This window comes from Gekko japonicus, unplaced genomic scaffold (assembly GCF_001447785.1).
Source record: "Gekko japonicus isolate JY-2015 unplaced genomic scaffold, Gekko_japonicus_V1.1 scaffold2178, whole genome shotgun sequence".
In the NCBI taxonomy this organism is placed as follows: Eukaryota; Metazoa; Chordata; class Lepidosauria; order Squamata; family Gekkonidae; genus Gekko; species Gekko japonicus.
This window is the reverse complement of record NW_015173203.1, coordinates 240,972-252,538: the sequence shown is the minus strand read 5'-3', so window position 1 is coordinate 252,538 and position 11,567 is coordinate 240,972. Positions and strand designations below refer to the sequence as shown.

The 11,567-nt window shown below is 48.1% G+C and overlaps 1 protein-coding gene across 1 annotated transcript in view; it reads right to left on the bottom strand.

Annotated features, from left to right (window-relative positions):
• Positions 1 to 5,626: 5,626 nt before the first annotated feature.
• MDH1 (malate dehydrogenase 1) overlaps positions 5,627 to 11,567 on the bottom strand; it is a 27,408-nt gene continuing 21,467 nt past the window's right edge. The window contains exons 7-9 of the mRNA XM_015422668.1: positions 9,104 to 9,217; positions 7,716 to 7,805; positions 5,627 to 6,342 (exon numbers count right to left, since the gene is read on the bottom strand). Coding sequence (XP_015278154.1) covers positions 6,217 to 6,342; positions 7,716 to 7,805; positions 9,104 to 9,217 — 330 coding nt within the window. The 3' untranslated portion in view covers positions 5,627 to 6,216. The remainder of the gene's footprint in view (positions 6,343 to 7,715; positions 7,806 to 9,103; positions 9,218 to 11,567) is intronic.

Sequence of the window (11,567 nt, the reverse complement as noted above, 5' to 3'; positions counted from 1 at the left end):
GAAAGACTCTGACCTTCAGCGGGAACGAATCCCATTGGTCCTAAGCTCTCAATTGTAATTGGTCATTACTGTTCTAGGGGGTGTGGCCTCCCAGGGCTCTTTTTGTAGCAGGAACTCCTTTGCATATTAGGCAACACACCCCTAATGTAGCCAATCCTCCAAGAGCTTACAGTAGGCCCTGTGAGAAGAGCTCTGTAAGCTCTTGGAGGATTGGCTACATTAAGGGTGTGTCGCCTAATATGCAAAGGAGTTCCTGCTACAAAAAGAGCCCTGCGAGTCGGATTGGTCGTTGTTGCGTAACAGACCAATCCGGAAAGACTCTGACCTTTGGCGGGAACGAATCCCATTGGTCCTAGGCTCTCAATTGTAATTGGTCATTACTGTGCTAGGGGGTGTGGCCTCAGTCCAGGGCTCTTTTTGTAGCAGGAACTCCTTTTCATATCAGGCGACACACCCCTAATGTAGCCAATCCTCCAAGAGCTGACAGAGCTCTTCTTACAGGGGCAACTGTAAGCTCTTGGAGGATTGGCTACATTAGGGGTGTGTCGCCTAATATGCAAGGGAGGTCCTGCTGCAAAAAAAGCCCTGGGCCTCACTAGTTCAAAATGTATATATTTGCATTGTTCTCTGAGTCTTGTTGCTATGTTACGAGCTGAATAAATAAATCACGGTTTAAGAAACGGTGTCTCAATCTCAGTATAGAACACCTGTGATGAGATAATATGCTCTTGCATCCAGTCACAGCAGGGGTCCCCAACCTTTTTGAGGCTGCAGGCACCTTTGGAATTCGGACACAGTGTGGTGGGCACAGCTACAAAATGGCCGCCAAAAAAAGAGGCAAAGCCAGCCACAAAATGGCTGCCAAAAGAGGCAGAGCCAGCCACAACATGGCTGCCACAGCTCACCTTCAGTCACTCAGTGAAGATCTTTGTGCTCTGGTGGCAGCTGCTGCCAAAGCAATAGTTTAAAAAATCTGTACAGCCAACCAAAACTCCCAATGGCCAGTAAGTAACCTTGCAGGGTAAAAGCCCCACCTGGCCCTGTTCAATTTCTTGAAACACTTGGTGAGCACAAGGAAACGTGTCAGTGGGTACCATGCCACCCATGAGCAACACATCGGGGACCCCTGAGTTAGAGAATCTGGACCAATTAGTTATCTAATTATTGTTCTTTTTGATTTATCTGGCCCAGGCACCTCTGGGATCTATCAGATTAAGGGGCCAGATAGCTCAAAAGAATAATTCTTAGAGAACTAATTGGTCCAGATTCTCTAATTGGAAATCCTAACAACTTGAGTACCGAGAAGGAAAAAGTTCAGTAAAGTCAAGGTTCCTTATTTTTAAGTACTTTTTGCCCTCAGGATGGACGTTTGGCCCACCCTGCGCTTTGTAAAAGGAACCAATACTTCTGTATGCTGAAAGTTCTTGTTGCTTTCTGACTCACCCTCAGTATATTTTTGGTTTTCTATAAAATCAGCTGTCATCAGAGTTTCTGATATCTGGGTGCTTGAGAGCCGCTTGACAAAATCATGTGGTACAACCTTTTCTAGACAATACCACTTCTTGTTCTGGGGGTGTATGTATTAGAGGGGTATTGCCAAGTTTAAATGTTTCCTGTAAAGAAAATAAGAAACCTCTTGTACCTCAAAAAATGGTGCTAAGGTATTTTTCTTTCTTATGTGGAAGGGACCATTCATCCCCTGTAGTACAGGCCAGGGAACATTTTGCTGAATGCACACCCATTGCTGTTTTGTTTGATCTTGTGGCTGTTTTGGATAGTTTTATGTAATCTAGTGAATTATGTAATGAAGACTTGAAATGGCTACTGCTGAAGGTTAAAGCAAAAAGCGCCTGGAATGCTATCTTCTATTTCCCCCCCTAGTTATTGCAATTTATGTCTTTATGTTTAAACTATATACAAAGACTTGTATTTTCTTCTTGCCCATATGTTTTTCTTCACAGCCTTCTAGATAGGAAATAATGAAAATATTATGTGGAAATAGTGGTATAGTCTGTCTATATAGTTATAGCGATTTATCATGATTTTTCATGTTTTGTATTTTCATATTGTTTGGCCTTAATATTTGTAAGAAATCGATGACGTCAATCAACCCAAGACCAGCCTTCTCCACTGTTTGTCAGCCCCTGGCCCGAAGGACATCTGCCTTGCCTCAACCAGGGCCAGGGCCTTTCCAGTCCTGGCCCCTGCCTGGTGGAACATGCTCCCAGTTGAGATCAGGGCCCTGTGGGATTTATTACGATTCCGCAGGGCCTGCAAAACGGAGCTGTTCCGCCAGGCCTTTGGCTGAGGCAGTGGATGTCCAAATGACACCGGCCTTCCCTGCCTCACTCGGTTAATCTGCCCACGTTGCCTTCGGGCGCTGCCTTTACCAACTTGGGCTCCAGCACCAGCTGACTTGGGTCTCTGTGAGAGAAATGTGCCCTTCCTAACATTAGTGCAGCAGGAACTATAATTAGAAAGTATTAAGCTGCCGTCAGGCATTTTAACGGCAACTGTTGATTTTGTTTTATTATTTATTGCTGAATGGTTAATGATCGTTTTACGGAGTGTTGTAAGCCGCCCTAAGCCCGCTTAGTGGGTAGGGCGGGATACAAACGGAAATAAATAAATGTGGGAAACTGGGAACCATTTGAGCAAGGTGAAAACTTGCCATCTACCTTAGGGTCACAGTGTCAGGATCATCTTCGGCCTGCATGGTACACTCTCAAGATCAATGTTTTTTCTCACAAGAGCCAGTTTGGTGTAGTGGTTAAGTGCACGGACTCTAATCCTGGAGAACCGGGTTTGATTCCCCACTCCTCCACTTGCAGCTGCTGGATGACCTTGGGCAAGTCATAGTTCTCTCAGAGCTGTTCTCTCAAGGACAGTTCTGGGAAGAGCTGTCTCAGCCCTACCTACCTCATAGGGTGTCTGTTGTGAGGAGGGGAAGGGAAAGGAGTTTGTAAGCTGCTCTGAGACTCCGAGTGAAGGACGGGGTATAAAGCCAATCTTTTCTTCTTCTTCATGTAAGTGAATAGTGCTTTTTCTTCCCTGAGAAGTGAGTGGCGGAGTTACTCCAGCCCCAGGATGAAGCAATCAGACTGCAAACATGGATATAATTGGAGGTGGATGGATAACAAAACTCTGCCTCCTACAAGCCTCAGCAGTGGGGTGTTTCGTCTCCTGTACCAGGGGTCAAGCAAATGTGTGCCATCCTTCCTGAGCTAAGACAAAAATGTGTGAGCTGGAGGCTAAAAAACTGAGCTAGCTCACACTAACTCAGCTTAGAGGGAACACTGCCCAGAATGCAACTGGTCCAGGACATCCAGTTAGAGATGAGAAAACACTAATCAGTCTAAACTACTTGGTTTACTGAGAGACAGAGTGGTGTAATGCCGAGGTGTCGAACTCATTTGTTATGAGGGCCGGATCTGACATAAATGTTACTTGGGCCTGGCCATGCGTGCTATAAAATGTGACACGAGGTACCGAAGATATAGACTTTATAAAGGTGATTTCAGATGTCAAATGGCAAGTGAATGACAATAGCAGGCTTGATTGGAATAGGTGTGACAGGCAAAAGGGTAGTTGGCGTGGAGATACCAATGTTGGTAATCAGATGGGAAACCTAGGTCTCAGTTCCGTCCAGGAGGATGCAAAGAATACGTGGACACAAGTCTGACATCAGAAACCACAACATTCAGTTGCTGACCTAAGAGTAACAGGGCTCTTACAAAGGAATTTCAAAGGGAAATTAGAAAGAAGGACTGCTGAATTGCAATCGATAATGGAGCTCAAGACAATGCATCCTCCTGGACTGAATCGAGAGCTAGGTTTCCTGTCTCATGACCAATGTGTGCTAGTATCATTTGGCATCTGAAATCACTCCACTCTGCAAGATATAAGGACCAATCCAAGTGTTCTAATTCCTAATCAGGGTCTTTCTGAAAGAAAATAAATTCAGACAGGAACAGAGAAATGCAAAAAACCCAACTTTTCAGAATAAGCCAAAATAATTTCCTCAATGTACATTGTGCTTGTCAGAAGAATCCATCCACCCTCCCAACGGAGAAGGAAGCAGAAGCTCTCTACATGGGGCTGTGCTTGTCGCAAATCCGGAAGCTGCAGCTAGTGCAGAATGCAGCGGCCAGGCTTTTGATGGGTATCCCTAGATAGGAACACATCCAGCCTGTGCTGAATGCACTGCACTGGCTGCCAATAGCATACCGAATCCACTTCAAGGTGCTGGTACTTACCTTTAAAGCCCTTTATAACCAGGGTCCGACATACCTGAGGGACTGCCTTTCCCCAAACATACCCCAGTGAGCACTATGGTCTGGGGCACAACACTGGCTAGTGATTCCAGGCCCCAAAAAGGGCAGGCTCACCGCTACCAGAGCTAGGGCCTTTTAGGTGGCGGCTCCTACCTGGTGGAACGAGCTCCCGGAGATCAAGGTCCCTGCGGGACCTTGTACAGTTCCGCAGAGCCTGCAAAACGGAGCTCTTCCACCAGGCTTTTAACTAGGAGCCGCCCACCACTACCACCAACTATTATTGTTAGTACAACCGGGGTGGTTGGTTGGCCCTATACGGAGATTGAACTACAGTAACGTACGAGACAGATGCGCCCGAACTGGGACTTGTGTCCATCTACAGGATGCCATCTTTAACGTGATTGGAAGATCAATTCTATGCCAAGCACTTTAATTGAAATAATATGATTATCTTGTTTTTATCTGGTTTTATGTTTAATATATTTTGGCACACAGTGCCTTTAAATGTAAGCCGCCTTGAGCCCGTTTGTGGGGAGGGCGGGATGTTGTTCAGTTGCACAGTCGAGTCCGACTCTTCGGATAGAAACCCAATAAAATAAATAAACAATAAAAATAGAAGCACTCTCTCTGTGTGTGAGAGAGGCTTGTTTCTGTATCTCTCCAGCACAAAGTTCTCTCTCTCTCTGTGTGCAAGAGAGAGAGCAAGGGAGGGGGGAGGGAGGCAAGAGGCGGGAAACAGGAAGCCAAGAGCCACTGAGGGAGCTGAGAAAAAAGCAAGCTAGGGTGTGACTGCAGTAGCAGCCCTGGAAAAGGAAGCAGAAGGAAGTTGCTTGGGGGTTCCGTTCTGGGCCCTGCGTGGGCCGCACCCGGCCCGTGGCCCACACATTTGACACCCCTGGTTTAGTGGTTACAGGATCAGACTAGGGTCTGGGAAACCAAGGTTCAAATCTCCACTCTGTCATGGAGTCATGTCTGGGTGAACTCAGGCCAGTCACAGACTCTCAGCCTGACCTGCCTCACAGGGTTGTTGTGAGAATTAAATGGAGGAGAATGAAGTATGCCGTTTTGGGGAGACAGGTGGGACGTAAGTCAGGTAACTAAATAAACATTCCTTGCTGTCATCTTTACACCCGGGTAAATATTTAATCACAATCTATTCGGGATTGCTGTTGGGGGAAGGGAGATTTCATTTCCTCCCCCTATATAGTTATGAGTCTTCAGGCCATTTTGGGTCCAGTATTGCTTTTATTTCATAACTTCATGTAATCGGTTGTCTGGTGAGGATTTTTGCTTTACACACCTTACTGAAAGCGAATGAAGCAAGTTAACAGAACGTTGACACGGAGGGGAAAGAAGTGCTTAATTCAACATTTAATGTCATTTCTAGGGAAGACTTCCCTGATGGCTGTTGCATACACATTTGTCGTATCCCAGACTACATTTCCAACTTCGGTTTTATCAGCAGAAGAAAACCCCAGTGCTCCATTTTTCATTCAGAGAAAGTCTACTGGTACAACCAATTTTTTAAATTTTGATTAATACAGTACTAAAGCCCCTTCTATACCAATCGCCTCTCGTGTTTTGTGCGGACGGCTTTGGTTTCATTCACGCTGAAAGACGGCTCACCTTTTCAGCCGCTGTGGCGAAAGAAGTCTGCTGCAACTATGCGACACCTGAAACAAACGGTACTAAGCGGAGAAGATTTGGTCAGGTCTGAAAACTACTATCTTCTTTTTTTTTAAAGAACTGCTTGTGCAATCATGTATTTACTAAGAGCACTCGATAACAGGCACGAATAACCTTTTACAGTGAATGGATCGGACACAAGGGGAAAAAAAACACAGCCGGCCGACAACGGTAATAGCCTTTGGTGCTGGCTTCAGAGACGACTCTTTGACTCCTCGGGGCTCGAGTCGCCTCCCGCCTCCCGGCGAGCACCTAGTCATGCGCTGGACAGACAGTCCACGGCCATCTCCTTCTCCTCCGTCAGCTCCTTGGCAGTCAAGTCCATCTTGTCACGAGAGAAGTCGTTGATGGGAAGGCCCTCGACAAACTTCCACGTTTTGTTCTGTTTGAGAATATCGTGGGGAAGATCATGTTAAACGCTGCGACGCTGTAGCGTAGGTAGAGACAGCTCGACGGATTAACGAGTTCTCCAAACAATGAACGTGTACAAGCGAGACTAGATAAAGAGCACACCGCTTCGACTCAAACTGCTTCAACTCTAACCGGTTTGGGGAGGGGTTGTGTCTCAGTTTGTCAGTTTGTCTCAGAGAGCCAGTTTGGTGTAGTGGTTAAGTGTGCGGACTCTAATCTGGGAGAACCGGGTTTGATGCCCCCACTCCTCCACTTGCACCTGCTGATGTGACCTTGGGTCAGTCGCAAGCTCTGGCACAGCTGTCCTTGAAAAAGAGCAGTTTCTGTCAGAGCTCTCTCAGCCCCACCCACCTCACGGGGTGTCTGCTGTGGGGAGGGGAAGGGAAAGGAGTTTGTAAGCCGCTCTGAGACTCCAAGTGAAGGGCGGGGTATAAATCCAATCAAACCCGGTTCTCCCAGATTAGAGTCCGTGCACTTAATCACTACACCAAACTGGCTCTACACTCTTTTTCAAGAACAGCTCTTATCAGAACTATGCCTTGCCCAAGATCATCCAGCAGCTGCGAGTGGAGGAGTGGGGAATCAAACCCGGTTCTCCCAGATTAGAGTCCGCGCCCTTAACCACTCCGCCAAACTGGCTCTCTAATTACAGCCCCCCCCCATCCTCCAGACACCGACATCACCCTAATCAACCACCTGGCCGATAGGCAGCCAAAGTCTGCTTCTCCCCACAGGGCGAGTGCGCCCGGCCTTCCCTTGCCCCCATTCAGCTCTTGGCGTGGGCTTGGCGGCTGTGCTGAGCGCATCAATGTCTTGCCGCTTCTGGGCCTGCCCTCGGCCAGCCATCCGTTGGCACTGGGCTGCCTCGGCGTCTCTCCTGGGCCCCCTTCAGCTCTGTGGACTTCGGAGGTCCTCCTGCCTCGGCGTCCCTCCCTGCCCTCGTTGTTCGCGCCGCCGCGTCTGAGCAGCACCTGGTGCCTCCAGCGTCCCCCTGCCCACTTCTCCCTGTTGCCCCTTGGGTTTAAACCCAATCTCTTCTTCTCTGTTCTTTGCCACGGCCCCTCTCCATGTAATAATGCTTTATTGTTCGTTAGGGGTGGTCCGTTATACCCTGCTGGTGTGAAGTGACCGCTGGGGGTTCAGCCTACACTTTGGCAGATTTATAGGCACTGAATGATGTGGTGGATAAACCGGTAGAGGAGTTCAAGTTAGGAACATTTCCTAAACCAGGAAGATACCAGACACTTTGCATGACATCAATAACAAAAAGAAATCGACGAATCTGAACTGACAGCACTCCGCCTACTTAACTGGCGTTCCAGAGACCGCGCGTTCCGTGCCTACCTTGATGACAACGGGAAAGGAGTAGATCAGATCTTCGGGGACACCGTACGAATTCCCGTCAGAAATGACTCCCATGGACACAAATTCACCCTTCAAAGGGAAGAAAGAATGGCTTCGGTTTGTACACCTTGCTGTGTTTAGTACGTCAACGGAAGATCAAGTCAGATTTGAGCCCAATAGCGCCTTAGAGACCAACAGGAGTTTCAGGGTATGAGCTTTCGAGAGCCGACGCTCCCTTTGTCAGGGGCAAGTATAGAATCATAGAGTTGGAAGGGACCTCCAGGGTCATAAGAACATAAGAGACGCCAATGTTGGATCAGGCCAAAGGCCCATCCAGTCCAACACTCTGTATCCCACAGTGGCCAGAAATACCAGGTGCCATCAGGAGGTCCAGCAGTGGGGCCAGGACATTAGAAGCCCTCCCACTGTTGACCCCCCCCCCCAAGCACCAAGGTGACAGAGCATCACTTGTCCCAGAGCCCCTATCTATCCCTTGTGGCTAACAGCCACTGATGGACCTCTGCTCCATATGCTTATCCAATTCCCTTTTGAAGCCGTCCATGCTTGTAGCCGCCACCACTTCCTGTGCAACCCCCTGCACAGTGCAGGAAATTCACAAATACCCCCCCTGCACACACCCAGTGACCCCTGCTCGATCTCCAGAAGATGACAAAAACCCTCCAGGATCCCCGGCCAAACTGGTCTGAAGAAAAATGGCTTCCTGACCTCAAAGTGGCAATCAGCATTTCCCTGGGCGTGTAAGAAAGGGCCACAAGAACTAAGCACTGAGGCAACCCTCCCTGCCCTCCCTCTCGTGATCTGCCCAAGTTCACAGGATCTGCATTGCTGTCAGATGGCCATTGAGACTCTGTTTGAAAACCTCCAAAGAAGGAGAGCCTACCACCTCCCAAGGAAGCCAGTTCTACCGAGGAACCACTCTGTCAGGAAGTTCTTCCTAATATTTAGCTGAAAACTCTTCTAATTTCAGCCCGTTGGTTCTGGTCCGACCTCCTGGGGCCACAGAAAACAACTCCACACCATCCTCCATCGGACAGCCCTTTGAGTACTTGAAGATGGTTCTCATATCACCTCTCAGTCGTCTCCTCTCCAAGTTAAACATACCCAGCTCCTTCAACCTTTCCTCACAGGACTTGGTCTCCAGACCCTCCCCCATCTTCGTCGCCCTCCTCTGGACACTTTCCGGCTTGTCTACATCCTTCTTAAATTGTGGTGCCCAAAACTGAACACAAGTTATCTACACAAGTTGTTACTCTTATCACATTTGTGTCCCTCAAAGAGTTTGTGGAAGTGTCCATCAACTGACGATGCCCGGCATAAAGAACAGCCACTGCAAAGTCGGCGACTTTCTAGTCCGCGGCAACGCTTACCTCCGGAGTGCCAAACCAGATGTCCCGCACGTGATCACAGATGGCTTTGGCTGCTGACATGGCGCTCGACAGCTTCCTGGCCTTAATCACCGCTGCACCCCGCTGTTGAACCGTCTGCAATATCGACAGAATGAAATGTCTGGGATGGTCGGAACCGAGGGCTGCAGTTTCTACAGAAGTGCACAGAAGCCCTGACCTGGATGGCCCAGGCTAGCTTGCTCTCATCAGGTCTTGGAAGCTAACCACGGTTGGCTTTGGTTAGGACTTGGATGGGAGGCCACCAGGGAAGTCCAGGGTTGCTACGCAGAGGCAGGCATTGGAAAACCACCTCTGCACCCCTACCCCTGACCTGGATGGCCCCGGCTAGCCCGATTTCGTCACGTTTTGGAAATTAAGCAGGACTGTGCTCGGTTAGTACTTGGATGGGAGGCCACCAAGGAAGTCCAGGGTTGCTACGCAGAGGCAGACAATGGAAAACCACCTCTGCTCCCCTGCTCTAACCTGGATGGCCCAGGCGAGCCCAATCTTGTCAGATCTCATAAACTAAGCAGGGTCAGCCCCGGTTACTACTTGGATGCGAGGCCACCAAGGAAGTCCAGGGTTGCTATGCAGAGGCAGGCAACGGCAAAAATACCTCTGAACGTCTCTTCCCTTGAAAACCCTAGTGGGGTTAACGGCAAAAAAAAAAGAGCGCCACAGTTTCTACAAAGTGTACAGGACAAGAGCTGTGGGGCCTCATTAAACCAAACCCAGCATCGGTCGTCATCAGTGTTCCCTCTAAGCTGAGTCAGTGTGAGCTAGCTCCCACTTTTTTAGCCTCCGGCTCACATATTCTTATCTTAGCTCAGGAAGGATAGCTCCAGGACAAGCTAATTTATGCAGTGGCCAAATTGCTCACTCACAATTCTAAAGCCAGGAGCTCACAGAGTAGAGTTTTTGCTCGCAAGACTCCACAGCTTAGAGGGAGCATTGGTCAGGATACGCCCAAGTCCTCCCAATTTAGCCTGAACTATCTGATGGAGCTGTACTGGATTTGGGGTAAATGTATCCTTCTGTAATGGATGGGATCCAACCAGCTTTTCTGATACGAAAGGGAGGAAAGAGTCCCTTTAACCACCCAGGAGGGTTATGAATAGGATCATGGGACCTTCATGGACAAAAGCCATGTGAGATGGACGGGTGGTGGTGGGGGAAGAGCTGGGCAAGACTGAGTCGGAAAGCTGGCTGGATCCACCCCACTATCACCTAAGGCACCGTACTCCTCAGCAGCAGGGACGTTATGTTAACTACTGGCAAAACTGCCCACTTATCCATAAGTCCTTGCTTAAGAGCTGTGGATTATTATTCCTGGTCTATTTGCGCCACCCTTCCCTCCTCCATAAAAATTCCTGCCCTTTTTATTCAACCACTTCTCCACATGCAGCTGCTGGTGTGACCTTGGTTCAGTCACAAAGTTCTCTCAGATTCTCAGGTTCCAGGGAGTTGCTGAAACGGAGCGGGAGGATCTGAAGAAGATACTCAGCGAGCTCATCGATCCAGTAGTAGGCTTAACAGCGAATGGACCTGTAAATGAAATGGAGTCAGCCTATAGGGCATACTCCAACTATATTAAAAAAAAAATTAGCCTGCCTGGAGAAATAGTGGTCAGGTTCTCAAGAAGAAAAACCAGAGATGCTATTTTAAAAGCAACATCAGCAACTCCGCTGAAAATGGGAAATGTAACCATTAAAACTTTAAAGGACATTCCATTTGAAATTAGACAAAAGAGAAAAAATTACAAGGACTTAATTTCTTTCCTTCAAACTAATGGGATATCGTACAGATGGGCGGTTTTGGAAGGTGTCATCTTTAAGATCAACGACAGGAGAGAGAAGATAGACTCCATTTTTAAAGCTAAAGAATTTCTGAGACGTCAGCTGGGAACAGAGGAAGAGTCCAAAGAAGAAGAAACAAAGTCTAGTGACTCTGCTACCTCTGAGGAGGGCTCTACTACAGAAAAGGGTGCAGGACCTGCCAGAGTTGTATACGATTTTAGAGACAGAAAGCTGAAGTAAAGGCAGAAGGACTTGGAAAATGGCCTTTTGAAGAATAACAAGATGATCAGAGATTTCCCTCATAACAACTAATAAAATAACATATAAATGGCGAACTGTTATAAGCAAGAACTCTACAAGTATATTGTGATACTAACACTTATTGTACTAACATCTATATACTAATACTGAAGTCGCCCCCGTGCGTGCGGATACCTAAATCCGCGCATCGGGGGCACCTGGGGGGGGAGGGAGATTTTCGTGCACACCTGGGACAGTCCCCAGGTGTGCTCAAAAATCTGAAAATTCTAAAAAAATATCGGGGGGATATTTAAATCCCCCCAAAAGTAAAAGAGCGTCCCCTGCACACGCGCAGGGAACACTCTGCAAACTGCCTTGCTTCAGTGCGGGGGGAGGGGAGAGAGAGACCG